Raw genomic sequence first — 19060 nt, 5'->3', positions numbered from 1 at the left:
CCGAATTGGACGACACGAAGTTCTGTTACCAATTAATCATAACTTTAACAAAATTTGTGATATATAGGGCTCTTTTTAAATCAAAACACAAGAAATTCTAAGATTTTTCCGCTAGCAATGAAAAAAAAGCCATTTAAGCGCGCGCGTGATGGCGCGTACTGTCCAATTACTTAGGCATGACGCGTACTGTCCTATTAAACTGTCCTATTAAGGCTGAAATCAGGGCAGTTGAGAACCAATCAGATTTGAGAATTTTGTTATAGTTATGATTATATTCGGTCTTAGTACGGCCATGTTTCTATGTATGTTGGTAGTTAAATTTACCCTACTCACGTTAGTACGCTTAGTACTTCCACGTTTGCTGCCTTTTTAATAGGCCTTATAAATACCTCGGTACGCCAATTACGGACATGGTCTATGGCCACTGTATGGCCAAGAGTTCTGCATTTCTCAAACAAATGAGCTCGGAATCCAGGTCTTCACTAAATATAGATTATGGCCTGTCTTTTTTTTACAGAAAATATAGTACGTTGTTCAGGCGTACTAAGAAAAAAAAAAAGAAAATTCATTCCTAAACCTGGCATGGTATACATTATTGTAATTACATTCCTATAATCATTATTGTTATTATGAGGTATTATGTTATTATGAGTATTAATTTTCTGCGACAGTGATTGACAATATACAAGGTCAGATATTACACAGGAGGTAAGTACTTCCCAGAAATCAAGATGTCCATACTCTGCGCAAAGACTTTGGAAGGTTCTGACACTATGACACTACATACAGGTCTCAAGATGTGCTATTTTCAAGTTGACTAATTTTATTTGTTCAATGTGTTTTCAGATCCTTCCATTATATGTTTGAATTAATGGAGAGTCATGCAGATGTGGAGTATACTATTAGAGCATCTTATTTAGAAGTGTATAATGAAAAGGTGTGCGTTCTTTCTCACATAAAATCCACATAGTTTGAAGTGGACAAGTTTGGTTCGCAGAACTTTCAAAAATATGATTAGAAATAACCTGGTGTCCACAGCTATATTAAATCGTGTTAAATTTTTAACAATACATGCTCTCTACTTCATTGCATTTGGAAATCTTGGGACAATCTATGTCTAAAAGAATGACTAAACTTAAAACTACACTTGCTAGTTTCCTGGTCTCCCGTATCAAAATGGTGCATTGGATAAACTCAACAATTGAACCTTATTTTTTTCCTCAGATTCAAGATTTGCTGAATCCCTCTAGGGCAAGGGACTCATTACCTGTACGCTGGGCAAGAGACAGAGGCTTCTATGTAGAAAACCTATTTTTTGTTGAGTGTGACACTGTGGATGACTTGATTGCAGTATTAGAGGAAGGTAATTGATTAATTTGTAAAGTCTGAAAAAAAATCGGAAGGAAGGTTACTTTCCTGGTCCCTTACATTATAGTGAGCTGGGTTTAGTAGAGTTAGGTTGATTAGTTCCGTAGCTGGGATAGGTGGGCACTCTAGTAGGACTGAACTTGTAAAATGGAAAGAGCTGACTGAATTTATATGGGTATCTCTTGCCTTGCTTTAAAACTATAGACACTTTCTTCTTGCTGTTAACTGTATGGTAAATTGCAAAGTTGTGGTTGGAGGTATTCACAGTTTGGATTATCAAAGATTGAGCCTGTAAAAAAAGCGGTCTCTCCTCACTCTTTGCCACGAAGGACCTTTTGCAAAACGTCTCTTGTGGCGAGGAACGAGGACAGACGCTGTTTTCGCAGGCTATCAAAGATTAAAGGAGCTAATTGTCACGACATTTAGCTAAATTTATTTTCCAGGCCGTGGCCTTCAAATCAAAAGAAACATAAAGATAACCGATGAATACATGTATGTTGACAAAAGGTTTAAATAACACAGAAAATACAAAACTGAAGGCACGGATGGACAAAAATTGTAAAAGATCAGAATGAAAAGTTTTTCAATGTTTGTCTCTGTTGTTTTTAGCGCAAGTTTAAATTCAGTGCTCGGGATACAAAGTTGTGACTTTGTCATTTGCAAGTACCTTTTTCGTTTAATTTCAGTTTCTTAGTGAGTAAGGTCACGTAGTTAAAAAAAAACTAAACAAAATCTGGAGTGAACTTCCATGACACAACCCCTGAGAAACAAAGAAGTGGGCGGGTGACGGTTACCGAAGATGCTACATACCTGTATTAATTTATAACAAGCTTTTTTGATGGGAGTTCGAGTTATCAAGATTTCAAAAGGACTACTATACCCTAGTACGATTTCTCCTTTATTGACTGCCAGAGATCTGCAGAAGTAAAAGAGTGTAACAAAATGTACTTCTGTTTATTTTGTGCAGGTCTGCATAACCGTCAAGTTGGGTCTCATATGATGAATGATCACTCTAGCAGGAGCCACAGTATGCTTACAGTATACATAGATATTGAGTCGGTGAGACTTACGTTCATCTTTGATACTCTCTTCTCCGCAGAGACCTCTTTGTGTCGTTGGGAGGCTGGGGAGAGAGAAAACAGAATGGAATACTCAGCGAGAGCCCCTGGGGAGGAGAGAGTCTTCAATAAACAAACCTTTTAAGTCTAGAAAAATATTGATGAACTTGTAACCAATTTGTCGCCCCTAGACAAAGTAGTCAAAGTAAGGAACAATTATATGAAAGCCGCGTTGCGGTGAATCGTGTCTCTGAGGATTTCTATGGTCATACAGACGTGCTAGAGATGGGGACAGTCAAGTGATCCATTTGTGTTTCAGGAAAGGTCATGTTTCCAAGACTGGCTTTTTTTTTTTTGGAAAGAGAAAAATTTAACGGTCCAGTTATTTATAGATTGCATCAGAATTTAAGCCCGTTCTTTTTGTCAGCTTTGAACGTCTACGTTCGGCAACGTGTTGAAGAGAACGTATATGGCAGTAGGAAACTGAGTTTCATTTCATAACATCAAACTTGAGTAAATAAGAACTGTCACAAATGCAGCTTTGGGGAAATACTTTTGACAGTTATCACTAAAATGCCTAACAACCGATAATTAAATTCTTACCTAAGCAAATAAGACGCAGTTAGTTAACATTTTATTCTTGGAAGTTGATTACCGAATTTAGCTGCATGTGCGCGTGGTTTATATTCCTGGAATGTCGATTCGTTTTTTTCTGTGTATGCGGTCGGTTTACCTCAAAGCATGAAACAGGGTACAGATATGGACTGAAATGGGATTGTTGCTTTCTAAAAGGAGACCAGTGAAATCAGCTTTATTAGTAGCCAAATTGTTAGTAGATGAATGATACTAAATTATAACTTTCTTTTCAACTGGTTCGGGCCTTTTAAACGCTCGTTAAATTGTCTGGCGGCACAGACTTGTCCAGGGAAGGACTTTCTGTGATACTTTATTTATTGCAAACTTTTATTTTATTTACAAACGGTTCGTATTTTAAAAATAACTTTCAATTTCTACAATTGTAACGAACGTTTCACTTTCTTTGTAGAATGATTCCGGTGACGCGTCTGGCTATCCAGTGGTAAAGCACGGAAAACTGAGTCTTGTAGATTTGGCTGGTAAGATTAAAAGGTTCAAAACATACACCCTAAAGGTTCCTTAATAGAACTGGAGGTTTGCGGCCACCTCTACAAGACGGCCAAATTGTTTTCATTGCAGCGAATGCATTGGAGATCTGAAGATACCACAACGGCGACTTCAGTGAAAACCGTGACGTCACCGAAAAACTGGCTTCGTGTCCTTCCAAACGCTTTCGCGATTATTACCACTCGTTTAGTTATTTTTAGTTAGAAAAAATTTAAGTTGGAACTGAAGCGAAGGGACCACGTCCGAATTCAGATAGATACGGTAGAATTTATCGTATTTCCGTTCACTTTCTTTAGGACTTACAGTTTGATCAGTTTACGTCGTAGTTCTGTAGGTACGGCCGTGTAGAAATTTACAGGAGAGCGTACTGCAGGTGCACGGCGTTTAGATTTGTGGTCTCACTATTCTTCATTGACGGTTTCTGTTGCCGTTGCTTTTGCTGTCGCCGTCGTAGCCTCGTTAAGTCCCCGTTCGCTTTGTTTTAACCCCTCAACAACGACGACCTTGCTACAATGCTTATGGTCAATCTCACTCCTTTGACCCCAAATTGGTGGGTGGGGGTGGGGGGGAATGTGCATGGGTGGGTTCGATTGTACTTTAAATACAAATTGCAAAAGATCTAGGCGTAGAATTCTTTGAAATATCGTGTCATGAAAGTGGCTAGTACTTACTTGAGCCCTGCAGTAAGCATGTTTCTAATCGGTTCCTTATCGTCAGTTAATTTTGTTTGACTGTTTGTTCAAAAATCTTCCTTTGCCAAATGCGCTAATGTTTCAAAATATTTGTTTTTGCCCCGTGGTAAAGGCGTTTGGTATGTCTTAAGGCGATCGTACTAAGGCCAAACTTCTCCAAGCGGACACGAATTTTTTATCTTTGACTTTTCTAGCAACGGTTTTTGCGAAATATTGCCGGCATTTTCGAGGAGATGCGATCACTTTTATGCGTGGTTCAAGGAACAACCTCTGAATTCCACACACACACATAAAATATGTACACTCAGGAACATTTTTTCTTTGCGGTTAAATTCTTTGTTTTTAACTGCATGAGGGTATAAACAATGACACTGCGTACCTTACTGTCTATAAATAACCGTGATAATTATTTGAAATACTGTTGTCCTTTATACCCAGGTGTCTCTATGATTCTGTCAGTTACACCACAAACACGGGGCGCTGCATATAATTGTGTTTTGAGCTCCTTAATAAAGGATAATGATGTCAATTTCCACGGCTCAGTAGCCAGCCGTTCGTTTATTATGTAAAATTGGTTATGCATGTCGAAGAACGGAAGACAATGAACTAAACCAATGAAGGTTCACGACATTTAGCGACATTTAGTACATTTGAAGGGCAAGAGTTATTGAGCGAAGAATTTGTCTTGTAAGTACGTAATCGATCAAAGTTTCTTTGATTGGGATTGGTTTATACCTGACGCGCGAGTTAGCTTGTCCGTAGTTAGTTTTCCCATTGTTTTCAAAGTTATTGTACTTCTCGAACGTGCAATCTAACACAACCAACAACTTCAAGGGTTTGTTTCTTGTAAAATACATGTGTACTGTTTGTCACGATAATCAGCTACGATTACACCAAATTTAAAGTTAACATAATTTAAACCTGAATCTTTGGCACTCAGTATCAGACACTTAGTCAAGTCTGAAAGTTACAAAACAAGATAGCTTTAATGTTCATTGTTGCTTAACAACGACAAACGCCGTTGAAACCTAGTTTTAATGAAAAGTCATATTCATCGACTTTACTACCTATAGATTTCGTTCGTTAATCACTTTAGATTACAGAATAGTGTGTTTATCTTTGTGGCGTTAAGGGTTTTCAGTTTTTACACGTGTCAACTGATTTGCGTTTCTTCTTCTTTCCTAACAGGAAGCGAGCGTGTAAAAGAAACAAAGTCAGTCGGAGGAACGTTAACGGAATCACAGAACATTAATAAGAGTTTGTTGACGTTAGGTGAGTTTGTCATGACTTGATTCCATATTTTACCGGCCGACGGATTTAATGCTAAATCAGACGGAAAAAAACGAGTTGTTTTATTGTGGATTTAAGATCAGTACTATTAGATCGACACTTGTAAACATGGATTTGTGTTTGGCATGAATCGATTTTTTGGTTGATCCATCTTCGATCCTTGTTTCTACACTACATTAAATTAAATGTCGTTCAGCAGGAAACTCGCTGTTTGCGAAGTTTAACTTTATTCCTTAATTTAATACGTTACCTTATCAACAAGCATTTGGTGGATTAATTGTGGAAGAATCAAGTCCTAAATCACACTTTTTGTTTTAATTAAATTGCCGAAATGTGTCGCAAACTGAAATTTTGATTAAATACAAATATACCCTCAGGCTGTTTTGGTACGGCTATGTCATGACTAAATAGCAATTACATAATAAAAGGCTTAAATGTTTTATCAGTGTCATAGCCTCATCGCATAAACGCATGTGTTTGTTTAATATGGGTTTTTTCAGCGGAGTTTCCTTGTATATGTTGTTATACCGCATCTATGGATTTGTATATCAACATCTCTCATTAAATCTCATAAAGTTCTCCAAAGTTATTTCACTACATGCTTAATATTGATTTCATAGTCTAATTAACATGTTAAATGTTACAAGATTGTTATCTACTGATCTTTCCTGAACCATTATTACGTACAAATTGTTGGCATTGTTTGCATGTCTTCCTTGCCGGATTTGATGAAGCAAAACCCCGCGCGCGCGCGCGTTCATTGAGCTGCGCTGTGTATCTCTGCAAGTCGTTATCAGTTGTAGTTTGGCTAAAATATTTACGGTCAACTCTCCCCGCAGACGGACACTGTTGGGAAGTGTCTGCCTCACAGAGATTCACAGCGAGAGTCTGTGATTCTTACGGTTACTATTCTGAACTACCTTCCATCTCCAATTCACACACCCATGAAGTATCGTGCCAGCGATTAGGACTGAGAGCTCATTTGCAAGCGAGACTTTCTGTTGTTCAGTTTCAAAAAGAGAAGTTCGACCTTTAACAGATAATCGTCTTGATCAGTTTATGCGGTGTTACATTTTGAGTTTTGTAGATGAGATCTTCGGTTGATACTAGTTTGCTCTATGAAAACTCTGTTGATCAGTACTTGTTTGCAGCGGTTACTGATCTTCAGCAATTTACTTTTTCCATAACTTTAACTTTGTTCTGTACCTGCTTCGCCTCCTGAATGAAAAACTGAAAAGTCCTTATTTGGAACGAAACTTGCGAGAGTATACTCGTTTGTCTTTCAATACTTATTTCTTTGATGCTTGTTCTTTAATAAGGCCTACTCTGGGACCTAAAGTCGCCGTAACTTTACGCGACTTAAGGCGACTTTAGGAAAATTTGCTCAAAATGTTATTCGATTTAAGGCAGTTTTAGGCGACTTTAGGCCATATAAGATGACCAATGAGGTGAATTTAAAAATGTAAGTGTATACAAAATTGACATCCACTGATAACACCACCTGTCTACGGAGACAGTCGCACACTTATAAAACTACCAAATTTCCAACAATCTCAACACATTTAATACTAAAATAGTGATTCTAACTTATATGTTGAACGCTAAATATCAAGGTAGCCTGCGTCGCAGATGTAATCTAACCCTGATTATTCATGTCTGCTAACGGACGGACCATGAAATATTAGACAAACCTCCCTGACAAAATTAGTATATAATTTGCCGACTGGAACAGACAGATCTTGTGAATTCGTACTTTTTGTCGATAAGTTCTTGAGTGTTGACCAGAATTTTTGTGGGTTAGATGAATTAACAAGTTCTTCCATTTTGTAGTTCTGATGTTTTCGCTTTTTCTCTTTTAACAAGCGTTTGTATTCCTTATTCAGATGATGATGATTATTGAACACGGGTTATTACACACTTTATGAGAAATCATGCATTCTGGAAATTCAAATAGAAAACTAAAAAAGTAATTGCTATGAGACAATTTCAACCTCTAGAGATTATAATGATTTAAAGCGACTTAAGACGATTTAAGGCGACTTAAGGCGACTTAAGGTCCCAGAGTAGGCCTTAAGTCCCATTAGTGACCAACATCAATTTTCTCCTAATGATATCCATAGATTGTCAAGAGCAAAGTCTATGAGAATTAATAAAATGATCACAAAGAGAAAAATCTTTGATCTTTTATCAAATTCTCTCAACTAATTCTCTAAGGAAATGTATAGAGATAAATCTGGAGAATTTGTATGTGGATATTGGAGCTGAAAGGGTTAATAACTCTTCTCTGAGCATTCAATCGAACAATGCCAGTGTCTGTGGCTACCTTGTTTTCACAGGAAACTGCATCTCTGCACTGAGCGACCCAAGAAAGAAAGGAGGGCACATTCCATACCGCGACAGTAAACTCACTAAACTTCTAGCTGACAGCTTGGGTGGGGATGGTATCACCCTTATGGTAAGTGCTTCACACTCTTTCTCATTACCCTGAGATTAGGTCAAAAGAGAGCAGAAGCCGGCGGAAGTTGCCGAAATTTATACATTCCTTCCCGTTTGGTCTCAACTATCGCGCACGCGTGGGGAATTTTAGTATAACCTTGGTTAGCGTAGTTGAAGTACAAGTAAATGCAAACAGGAAAGACTGTAAAAGAAAGAATGATCGCCGAAAAGAATGGGAATAGTCCTTCCCACTAGACATTACTCCTCATTACGCTGAAGTCTGCCTAAAAACGAGATTTAAAATAAAGTTATAATAAAAGTAGGTTGAGTCGATCGTCCGGGTGAACGTAGTCCTGAATAGGACTGTTGTTGTTGACAGTAACTGACGTTTTGACAACCTGTGCGGTAGTCATCTTCAGAGTCAAAGTGAGTTGGTAAACTCAGTAGGTTTGGAACTAGCTAAATGAAGTTTTTTGAAAGAACCATGTATGTGATGGGTTTGAAGTTCTTGACCTTGTAAGATGAGTTGGGGAAGGGGAGTGGGTATTGAACCGGCGAAATCTGACTTAAACGCGGGGCAAGCCTTGCCACAGGGGTAATATTTTAACGTGGAATTTTATAAAGATGCGATAAATTAAAAATGCCCCCCTAAGGACAGTACATAGCTCTGACCGCTCGCAAGTCACAACGCAAGTCTTGGCGCCAGAGCTGTAGACTGCTCTGATGAAGTTTGTTTACAACTCTAACATTTCCAGATCGCATGTATTTCGCCTTCTTCGTACGTGGTGCAGGACACCTTGAACACCCTGAGGTACGCTCACCGCGCAAAGAGGATCAAGAATAAGCCTGTGGTGCATATGGTATGTCTGTGGCCGAGTGTGTCAGTAACCAATTACTGCCAGAAAGTTAATGAGATCGTATACAGCTATTTAATTAACGTTGTCGGATTTTAAGGCCTCAAGCCTACGCACGACAAGACCGCAAGGTCATGTGGGTAGCTGTAGATCCCTTAAAATTTGGTTATAGCTTCACGGTTCTCAGTGCTATAGAACGGTATTCAGTCTCAGAAACGTTTACCTTTGTCGTCCTTTTATGACAGAAGAATTGTGCTTTATGGCTGAGTATGGGAATTTTTTAAAGGAAATTGCTACATTGTAGTAGCTGTATGAATAGGATTTAATCCATTGACGGATGATTTGAAACCAGATTACGTGACTTGAACAGCTTTTTCATCTGAGTACACTGAACCGGAACCAAAGTAATAATTACTCTGGTCTGTTAATTCAGTAAGACGATATCGGCAGTAAGTGTTTTGTGGCAGTTCTCAGTATGCTTGACCTTACGTGAAGGAAAACGTGAGCAAGCAGATCAAAATCTGGGTTTTCTTCTGAAAGCAACTGTTAAAAGCGGCCTGCACTAAGACTAGTGAAGCTTGAAGCGCGCCGTGTACTCTTTACCCTGGGTACGAGAGTTTTTTTTCTCGCGTGCGACGAGGAGCTTCGTCGGCCGCAGGTCGAAGACACGAGCGGCGGGTCTCTTTAAATACTTGAACAAAACCGGAAACCGCACATGAAAAGCCTCTGGCACCTAGGGTATCTGCTCTTAAGCACCGACACTAAAAAATTAGGAAAGGGCTCGCCCGCGATCATAAGTACGCTTTTAAATGAGAACTGATTCAAGCGCGTTTTAAGGAAAGGTTATAGTTTGAGGATGTTTGACGAGACTTGTCTTTTTCAATGTGTACCTGTGTTCGGAGGACGTCAATCATGAGCTCAGTTTACTTAACCTTTCTTTGCAGGACCCAAAGGAAAAGCTGATTTTGAACCTAAAGCGAGAAATAAAGTTACTTCGTACCGAAAACGCCTATTTTCGTCAGCAGGTATTTAGTGTTCGAAAATGTGCTCACACATTTAGAATTTGAATTATTCATTCTCGTTTTATTAATATGATTGCCACATGCACTGCGATTCGTTCGTTACTTCTTGTCTCAGAGTTGTTCGATTAGCAGGTTAGTACTTTTTTGGGAGGGGAGTGGGGTGGGGGTTGTAAGCCAACAGTCCACAAGAAGCAAGAACAAAAACTATCACTGAACCCTTGATATTTTGTCAGACATGTCATATCAGCGAAATGAACTGATTTATCATTTTGGTATTTCTGTTTCCTTAGCTGGGACTACCAAGCAGCGAGTCTCAAACATCCGTGTCAAGTAACGACAGTAAAACAACAACCGAAGTGGAGGATGAGAGTACACCAAAACTTGACGTTCCCAGTTCACCACCGCCAGGTGTGTGCCTCTTAGTTATGTCTTGAGTGATGGTGGAGTAAAGGTATGAAAACCTCCCCTTGTTGCTGAAATCCTTAAATCAAAATGCACCAGTGAGACTGTAGCCTTTGAATCGTAGTTGACCAATGAAACGGCAGACTTTCCGCCGGAATACATTAATCAGTGTTCAAAACAAAACCTTACTGAGAGAGATGTTTTTTCAGTCAGTGACACAGGCGGCTTGGAAGAAAAAATCCGAGTACTCCCAATAGGAGTCGAACCTCTGATTACTTGTCCAGATCCCCTACCACTAAGCTACAAGAGACTCGGGGACTCTAAACCTTACTGTTACCGAAATCTGTTTCGATCTCCAGCAGTAATGCTCTTCCAGTTAGTGTCTCTTATCTGTCTAACACTCTAAAAATTGTTCCACCACCAGCGCTGTATCTGTACATATAGGTCTTAGGCACTCGATCGTCACTGTTGGTTGGCGCTCATGATGAGGGGCGAAGCAAAAGCTTCTAAGAGGGCCAAGCCAGACTTGCAGACAACTTGCTTTGTAGGTTTTTATCTTTAATAGGTTCTCTTTTTTATGCCCTGCAGCGAAACACTTACAAGCCCCTGAAGATTCACAAAGACTGACAACCGCTATGTAAGACATCTGCTCCTTTGTATTAGCTGTCAATAGTAGACGATACTATAAGTCGTCATTAGTACTACTTTTGAAAAGTCTCTTTCTTTGTTGCTTCAAGTTTTGTCTCTTCTCTAGCTTCACTATCATAAACTGATCCTGACTTTTAATCTTAATTTGTAGCATGGCTGCTGGGGCAAACTCCGGTCTTTATGACATGTTACAAGAGTATATGGTCGAAAACGAACATCTCAGGTAAAACATGCGTGTTCTTATTCCTTTCAAAGATTCGTTTTTCCAGCAGTTGAATTAAGATTTTATTATTTTCATTTTTTCACAGAACAACCAACGTCGAACTTGTGCAAAGTCGCGAAGAAGTCACCAGACAACAGATGGTAAGTGTAGGACTTGGACTCACGAGTTGCTTGGCGGTCGTTGTTATTGCTTTCTGGTTCAAATCAAGCGTAATAGTCGTGGTGTCTATTTCTCTTTGTATTCTTAGGTGCTGTCAAGAGAAAATGACCGACTGTCAAAGAAACTAGAAGAGTTAGAACGGTTAGTGAGCTCTTTGACTCACCTTTTTCTCGAGAACGAGTGATAGGCATCACAATGATGCGTGAGCTTTGTTAGTTTGTCGTAGCGGTATGAATTCTTGAACCGGTATCAGGGCCATGATCACAGAACTAATGCGAAAACCAAAGAAATCGGTCTGACCAATCACAGGAGATACAAACAATCCGATGAACCAATCAGAAATAGAAAAAAACACATGTAACCGGCGCCAAGCGCGGGAACATTCGGGCGAACAAGTTACAACCCCTTCTCGTTTTGCTTCTGATTGGTTGATAAAAGTAGCACAAGACAATTTTTACTTAGAAGGAGGAACGAAGATGAACTAGTGGCACAGGAATCGTGTAAATCCTCCTAACCTCTAAATCTTTAATTATTACAGGGTAATCGTTAATTCGCCGATGCCTCGAAGGACGTTATCTGGTGTTGAACGCACTGGGTCTCTCCCTGAGGAGCACTTTATGACCAGCGTAGCGGGCCACTCAGCTGAAACACGCCCGTCGCCGTTTGTGGAGGAGCATAACCATTTACAGAGGAGAAATTCGCTTCCTAGTAAGAGAAACTTTTGTTGTATACTTACTTCACTCGAATTTATCCATGCCTTTGTGCCGTTGGGGATATTTTTGATTCGTGTTTCCTTTTGTTTCAGCGCAATCCAGAGAACGCCGTCGATCGACCTCAGATCCCGCCCCTCAACCGTTGGTCACAAAATTCCCGCCACTTCACAACGGGCCTTATCCCAACTATGTTGGACAGGTCGGCTGGCATCCAAAATCGGAGGCTCAATCTGCGTCTCAGGAACCAACCCGAGGTAAGGTTTATATACACCGTAATGTTGCATTAAGTGTAAAGGAGTAACTTCGGGTGCTCGTGGTTTTGAAGATTTAAATTTTCCAAGCTGCTTACTCATTAACTCTCATTAAAAAGCTGCTAATCGTTTGGATTTTCCGATTTCCGACAGGAAAACCCCACAAACACACGCAAAACTGCGACTTTTACTTTTCGTTATGAACACTGATTTACATTCAAATACTAGTATCTGAAATAGTGGACTCCTTAAAAATTCCTGAACTTAATGAGAACTTTTCGTAATGAAAGTCATAAGGTAATTGTAGTTGCGCTGTCATTAGACTGGAGTTGTTTGCACTCAGTACCGTTTTTATGTGAAGCTGTGCGTTCTAAGCGTAGGATATTTTTAGGATTTTCAGTCGACATAAACACTAAATTCCAGGTTAGTTACTTTCAGTTACTTTATTTTGTTTGTTTATGACTTCAGAGACAAACAACAACATGCCTCCGAGGGTACCGCATGGTCACTCCGTCCCAGACTATACGCACAAGCCAAAACCTACAATCAGCACGTAAGTTATGTGCACAGTAAGATAACCCTATCAACATAGACAAAGGAAGAAGAATACGGTTGATACCATATCCTTTTCAGATTTATTCTACTTTTTTTTCGCCTTGTATAAATTGACCTGAGGTGTAGCGTCCTCCTTCCCTTTTTCTTTAGAAGGCGCGAGAAAAAGGTTCCTTTTTTTACAATCAGTCCTTTTTTGTAATCAGTCCCATAAAATCCATTCCATTCCTCAAGTTTTCACGGGATCATTTGCGGTCAACTTTGGGGATCACTTGCGGTCGAGGATCATTTGCGGCCCATTTTGGGGATCATTTGCGGTCTCGGGATCATTTGCGGTACTGTACAGCACTCCCGAGGTCAAGTTCCACAGTAAAAAAGTTCAGTGCAGAGTTCAGTGCCATGTCATGTTGCTTGTACAAAGCCAGCCTGGCCTCCTCCTGTCAGCTTAATTTTAAGCTTTTAGCCTTCGTATTTTCTTTTCGCACCATTCTCCATACGAAACTGAGAAGGAACTAATAAAGGTACTGGACAAGGACAATTAAAATGGAGCCGAAACCAATTTTGGAATTGCACCCATTTTAGGCATTCTTAGGCTCATGATGAAAATTTACCTCTTTTAGATATTTGCGGCAGCAACATTTTTTTCTAGACTGCTGCCTTAAAATCTCTCATTTCCAGTACGTGACTATACGTAGGCACGGAAAGGTTAACGTGTTGACCATGTTATGTTTAATTTGACAAAGTTATTTTATTTATTTTGCGCTTCCATTGCTTTTTTCCCCTAACTTGCGTGCTATGATCGCTCAGCGAACCCAGGGTACATAGCTTTGATATTGAATTTGTAAGATTTATTCCTATGACATGGGTAAGGTCAAAACTAGTCTAAGTAACATTGGCAAATCAAGACAGTCATTAAATTTTGCTTTTACAAAACTGTACTTTTTTTTCTTTACGCAGAAAGAAGAGGTCCGTTCCTGTTACTTTAAAAGATCGTCAAAAAGGCGCTAACAGCTATGCGCGAATGTTTGCTGCACTCAAAGAGAAGAAAGCAAAGGGTGCGAAAGAAAATGAAGCGAAAAAGGTCGTACAAAATGGTGATGTACATCATGGCAATGGCGCCAAAGAACAGTTCAATTCCCAAGTGCATATAGATGCAACAAGTTTTGGTGGTCATCAAAGTGTTGGGTGGCCTGTGGAACAAGATGTGCACTTCAACAATAACTTTGTACCCGGTATGTCCACTGACATGAATTTTCTTTTGTATTGGTGTTATTTATTATTCTGTTACTTTGCTTAATACTCAACAAAGAAATTACCTACTACATAATCAGACCAATAAAATTTATGATATCGAAAGAGGTTTTTGTCCAAAAGGTTTTTCGAGGTTCAACCTGAGGATAATTTCTTGAATTATCGACATGAAACGTGGTGATTAAGCATCACTTTTCTTTAACCGGCACCGGACTAGTCTTCGACAGTTGTGCGCGCTAATTTTGTTTCGTTGCTTTTAAATTTGTTGTCATCTTTATTAACCGCAAACACGAGACATTATGGATTTATAGTCATACTTGATAAATTTTTCTTGTCGCTCGGTACAGTCGGTACAAATAACTCACTGATAAACGAGAATTCAAGCGCGTAAAGACAAGTTTGAGTGTCCGTGCACGAAGTTCAAGCGACCTGCACATTAAAAAAGGAGCACAACTCATCTTAAATGCTTCAATGTTTTCAATTTTGCTCATGTTTTCCTGACACGTGTGCAAGTTCTATCTGTTCCCGAAAGCTCGGCGTTTACTTAAAACATTAAAATAACTTAAAAACCATTATTATGTACTCAACTTCTAAAAAATTGCTTACCTTTTTAAACATTGTCAAGTTCTTGTTTTCGGAGACTTGTGAGCAACTGAAGAGGTAAAGAACCAACTGCATGTTTATAAATGTGGGTAATCCCCGGTGTAATATAATTTATTCGTTTTCGTTGTTTTATGGACCATTGTCAGGGTTAGGTTCATTGTTTAGGATGTTTTGTTGTCTTTGTTTTACGTCAGCTGTGAGTAATAAATTATATTACACCGGAGATGAGCCATAGATGTGAAGAACGTGAATCATTTTTCTGCCGCAGTGGCTAGCGGTGAGCCCTTACCGATACGAAATACTCGATATCGATACGTCATCCGCCGTTAGCAACATAGGAATCATCTTGATGTCTTCAAGCATTGCAATACACCGTATTCACAAATGGCGGACACGCGGGAAAAAAACTGGTGCCTAGTCATGAAAGTGAGGCGTTGGAGGATAATTAAGAATTTGTTCATGCTTAGCGTGCGTATATCGAGTTATGGATGCACTTGGGAAGTTTGGAGAGCACGAAAGATGCGTAAGAGTTGCACGAGGCGATAGCCGAGTGCAACTCTAGCTTCTTGAGTGCTCTCCAAACTTCCCAAGTGCATCCATAACTCGATATACGCACAGCTAAAAGCATGAGCAAATTCTTTTATAACATAGCTGACAAAAATGCTTGCTTTTTGATTAACTACAAAATTCTCGTAACGCGCTACACAATAACAAACGCTTCTATTGGCTGATTACGAACACTCCACAATCATCTAGTTTAAATGAAAATATTCTTTCTGTAGCTTTTCTGTAAAACTGAGAAAGAAAATTTGCCTCTTTATTCGTTAACGATCAATGGAAACTAAGCAGAAACAAGGGTAAAAGAGTCTTAAAGTTCACCTAAAGTTAAAATACTAACATGTTCGTAAGAAGTCGTGGACTATGGTTTGGATTTGCTGAAAAGATGTTTACGTTTTGCTCGGCGAAATCCAGAAAACATGTTTTTAGCGAAGACGACTGTCATCCTTCTTTAAACTCATATTCATTTACAAACATTGGCTGGTCATTACGGCTTCTTGAGAAGACCTGGCAGCAGTTGTTTTTGTGAGTAATAAATTTATGTCTTCTTGTGTAATTTGTGTTGTTATTGCCAGAGAAATCTTCCTGCTTCAGTCGGATTGTCCGCAGATAACAAAAGTGTATAACAAATTTAAAAACAACAATAAAAACGGAAATTTAACCTCTTAATGTTGTTGATGACCAGTTGGTGTCTGTTCTGTTCCCAGTGAATGTCTTTCGGCCAAAATTTGCTGCAGCTGGTCTTCCAACAAATTTGCGAAACGCGCAACATGCGAGTTTTTTTAATTCGGCTCAATTTTTGCTGCTTGTTGGATCAGGACCTAAAAGGTCAATGCCGATAGAAAAATCGGGCAGTTCTTCGCTGGTTTCTTCCATATTTTAAAGAGAAGGAAAACTGCACTGCAGCTTAACAGACGACAACTCTGCAGCCAGGTAAAACAAAATGCTTACGTCATCTTATTTACGCACGGGCGTGCGTAAATAAAGATTTTGTTCATAGTGGCTCAATAGGACTTATATAGGGCAAGCACGCGCGCTATGTTATAAACAAAAATTGCAAATGAAGACTTTCAGTGAACTTGTAGTGTTTAGCACGGATTTCACGTAAAATAACTTTGTACGGACTTCTTTTTAAATACAATTACTTGGGATGTCTTCTGCTTTTAATGTTTAGTAGCGATTTGCTGTTTGCAATCAAAAGGGACGCGTATATCTCCAAGGAAACAGGATGATTTTGTAGGTTTCCGAAGCATCAGAAGCTCGAAGAGTAGGCGATGGCTGGAGAAAAGCGGCAAACATGTTGGCCCAAACCTCACACTGAAACCGAATATGAAAGCCAGATCACTACAATTCTGTATTGGATCAAATTAATTCCGTCGCTTTGGAGTGAATTGTTAGAGGTACGTTGGGAGAGCTTAGCAAAAATCTCATGATTTCTTTGTCATTGCGAAATAATTCAAAATAATTTTATCAAAATTAGAAGCTGTAGTGTGTGAATCTTATGGCTTGCTATTTGCCTGGTCTCTTTTAGCGCATTATCTCAGAGCTCTTGGTAAAAAAAGTGGTATAAAGCTTACATTTTACTAGGTTAAAATTTTAAGGCAATGTTTTTGTCAGGACTGCACACGGCAAGCTTCGGTTTCAAATAATTGAATTCGAGTCTTGATCAGTTTAAGAAGACCATCATTTTATTTATTTATGTATTCTTCAACTTTAAGATATTATGGAACATAAAGTTAAAACTCTTCACAGCCAAAGGTAAGAAATACGAAATTACTCGCTGAAATGATATGTGGCCGGCTTACCGAGTCTGCCGAGTAGCAAGTTGAAATTTTGAGCGTACTCCTCTAGATCGCTCCTGCATTTATACCTAAAAATAGTTCTAATTGATGTCCTTCATTGATAAAGACCTGAGAATAACTTCCTGGCAAACAAAAACCAAACATAACTTCATCGAAACCTCAGTCACCTCTTCTTTCCTGTCTTCCTTTTTTCCATCTCGACTTGAACTGTTGTGTTCAACGGCAGACGTCTCTTGCGTTAACAGTTGCAAGTTGGGCATATATCTGTCGCTTATTTATTTTTTTCTTGCCACCAAGATTTGTTTATATTTCTGTTTCACCGAATTGCAGTGAGCTGGCTTTCGTGCTCGGTTTCAATGTGAAGTTTGGGCCAACATGTTTGCCGCTTTTCTCCAGCTATCGTCCACTTTCGAGCTTCTGATGCTTTGGAAACCTACAAAATCATCCTGTTTCCTTGAAGATATACGCGTCCCTTTTGATTGCAAACAGCAAATCGCTACTAAACATTTAAAGCAGAATACATCCCAAGTAATTGTATTTAAAAAGAAGTCCGTACAAAGTTATTTTACGTGAAATCCGTGCTAAACACTCTGCAAGTTCACTGAAAGTCTTCATTTGCAATTTTTGTTTATCCTCCAACGCCTCGCTTTCATGACTAGGCACCAGTTTTTTCCCGCGTGTCCTCCATTTGTGAATACGGTGTATGAAGCTGGTAAAGCGTTTTGTCGTTTTAAATGATGAGAAAAAATGCATTGCGACTCTAAACATGCGTTGATTCTACGTGAATAAATTGAACCGATATTAATATCGAGATATTCGGCGACCCACCACTGACGAGGGCGGGAAAAATGGAAACTGTGCCCTGGTGCATAATGCGACAGAGTGCACACGCAAATGCGCGGGAACAAACTAAACCGGTGCAAAAGCGCGGGAAAACATTTATTGCAAGGTTGGTATTAGATTTGTGCATTTATGGCCTTATGGGTCTATTCGTTATTTTGAGTGGCTTTTAATGGTCATCTTACTCATCTACCCAGTACTGGTAACGTAAACGAGCTGTTTATAGGCCAAAATAATTCGCGATTTTCCTCTTTTGGCAGGTGGAAATCACCAACTAGCTGAACGCACAAGACAGGAGCTCGAACAGTTAGACTCACAGATAGAATACCACAGATTTATGGCGCAAAACAGATACAACCACAACCCGCCTAGATGACACTTGGTTGTCTTCAGTTGTAAAAGTTAGTCTTCGATCGGAGAAAATGGGAGGGTTCCAGCTGAATGGAACAACTGCAAGGAAATATTATGAATTGCGGAAGTTGAAATAAAACGTGTAGGATAGTTTAAAGAATAGTTGTACATATTATTTACCTTGGGTATTAAAATATTTCAAATCATTTGGTCACACACATGTGGCAAATAAAACTATTAAGTTTATATCAAATTTATATGAAATAAAGATATATACATGCGTCGTTTTTGTCAAGTGTTGTTTTTTAGCACTTCGCTTAGAGAGTATACAGATCTCAAAATCAAGCGAGCCAATCCAGGCAATCCATACACATGTTAAAGCCCAGATTTATCCTCCTATTCAGCGACTCTAACAAAATGGTAGTAGTGTGAAAAAATGGTTATGAAAGCTGGTGAAATTCAAACACAAACACCTCGGTGCTGTCATGTTTATGATTTGGGCTCCCTGACTATACGCCATCTTTTGCTTGTAATAAGGTTCCCGAAGTGTTGGAATCCTATTTCACATTGTGCACGGTAAAGGCCAAAAAAAGTAATGTGTCGGATGTCATAACCATTGCCATCTATTAAATAGGTGGGGACAAGGGGGTGCAAACCTTCTGCCGACCGTACCTTGATTGCCGGCTCCAGCCCCTATTTCTTCCTCCCTTCCTTGATCCCTCTTTCGATTGTGAAATGTTGGGCGCTGTTTCGTAATTCCCCTCCATTTCTCCCGCTTCTAACCCTTTTCTCAGTACAGTTCCCGTACCCATCCCGCCCACGATTGTCCCGAGCTCCCACCCCC

The 19060-nt window shown here is 39.4% G+C and overlaps 1 protein-coding gene across 1 annotated transcript in view; it reads left to right on the top strand.

Annotated features, from left to right (window-relative positions):
* LOC140952904 (kinesin-like protein KIF12) overlaps window positions 1-18492 on the top strand; it is a 32917-nt gene extending 14425 nt beyond the window's left edge. The window contains exons 7-24 of the mRNA XM_073402354.1: window positions 847-937; window positions 1225-1363; window positions 2336-2427; window positions 3472-3541; window positions 5450-5533; window positions 7888-8006; window positions 8743-8847; window positions 9786-9866; window positions 10154-10271; window positions 10854-10902; window positions 11065-11136; window positions 11222-11276; window positions 11384-11436; window positions 11834-12003; window positions 12101-12262; window positions 12728-12812; window positions 13769-14043; window positions 18126-18492. Coding sequence (XP_073258455.1) covers window positions 847-937; window positions 1225-1363; window positions 2336-2427; window positions 3472-3541; window positions 5450-5533; window positions 7888-8006; window positions 8743-8847; window positions 9786-9866; window positions 10154-10271; window positions 10854-10902; window positions 11065-11136; window positions 11222-11276; window positions 11384-11436; window positions 11834-12003; window positions 12101-12262; window positions 12728-12812; window positions 13769-14043; window positions 18126-18241 — 1936 coding nt within the window. The 3' untranslated portion in view covers window positions 18242-18492. The remainder of the gene's footprint in view (window positions 1-846; window positions 938-1224; window positions 1364-2335; window positions 2428-3471; window positions 3542-5449; window positions 5534-7887; window positions 8007-8742; window positions 8848-9785; window positions 9867-10153; window positions 10272-10853; window positions 10903-11064; window positions 11137-11221; window positions 11277-11383; window positions 11437-11833; window positions 12004-12100; window positions 12263-12727; window positions 12813-13768; window positions 14044-18125) is intronic.
* Window positions 18493-19060: the final 568 nt, after the last annotated feature.

This window comes from Porites lutea, chromosome 11 (assembly GCF_958299795.1).
Source record: "Porites lutea chromosome 11, jaPorLute2.1, whole genome shotgun sequence".
Taxonomy (NCBI): Eukaryota; Metazoa; Cnidaria; class Anthozoa; order Scleractinia; family Poritidae; genus Porites; species Porites lutea.
The sequence above is the reverse complement of the archived record's forward strand: the minus strand, read 5'-3'. Positions and strand labels throughout refer to the sequence as shown.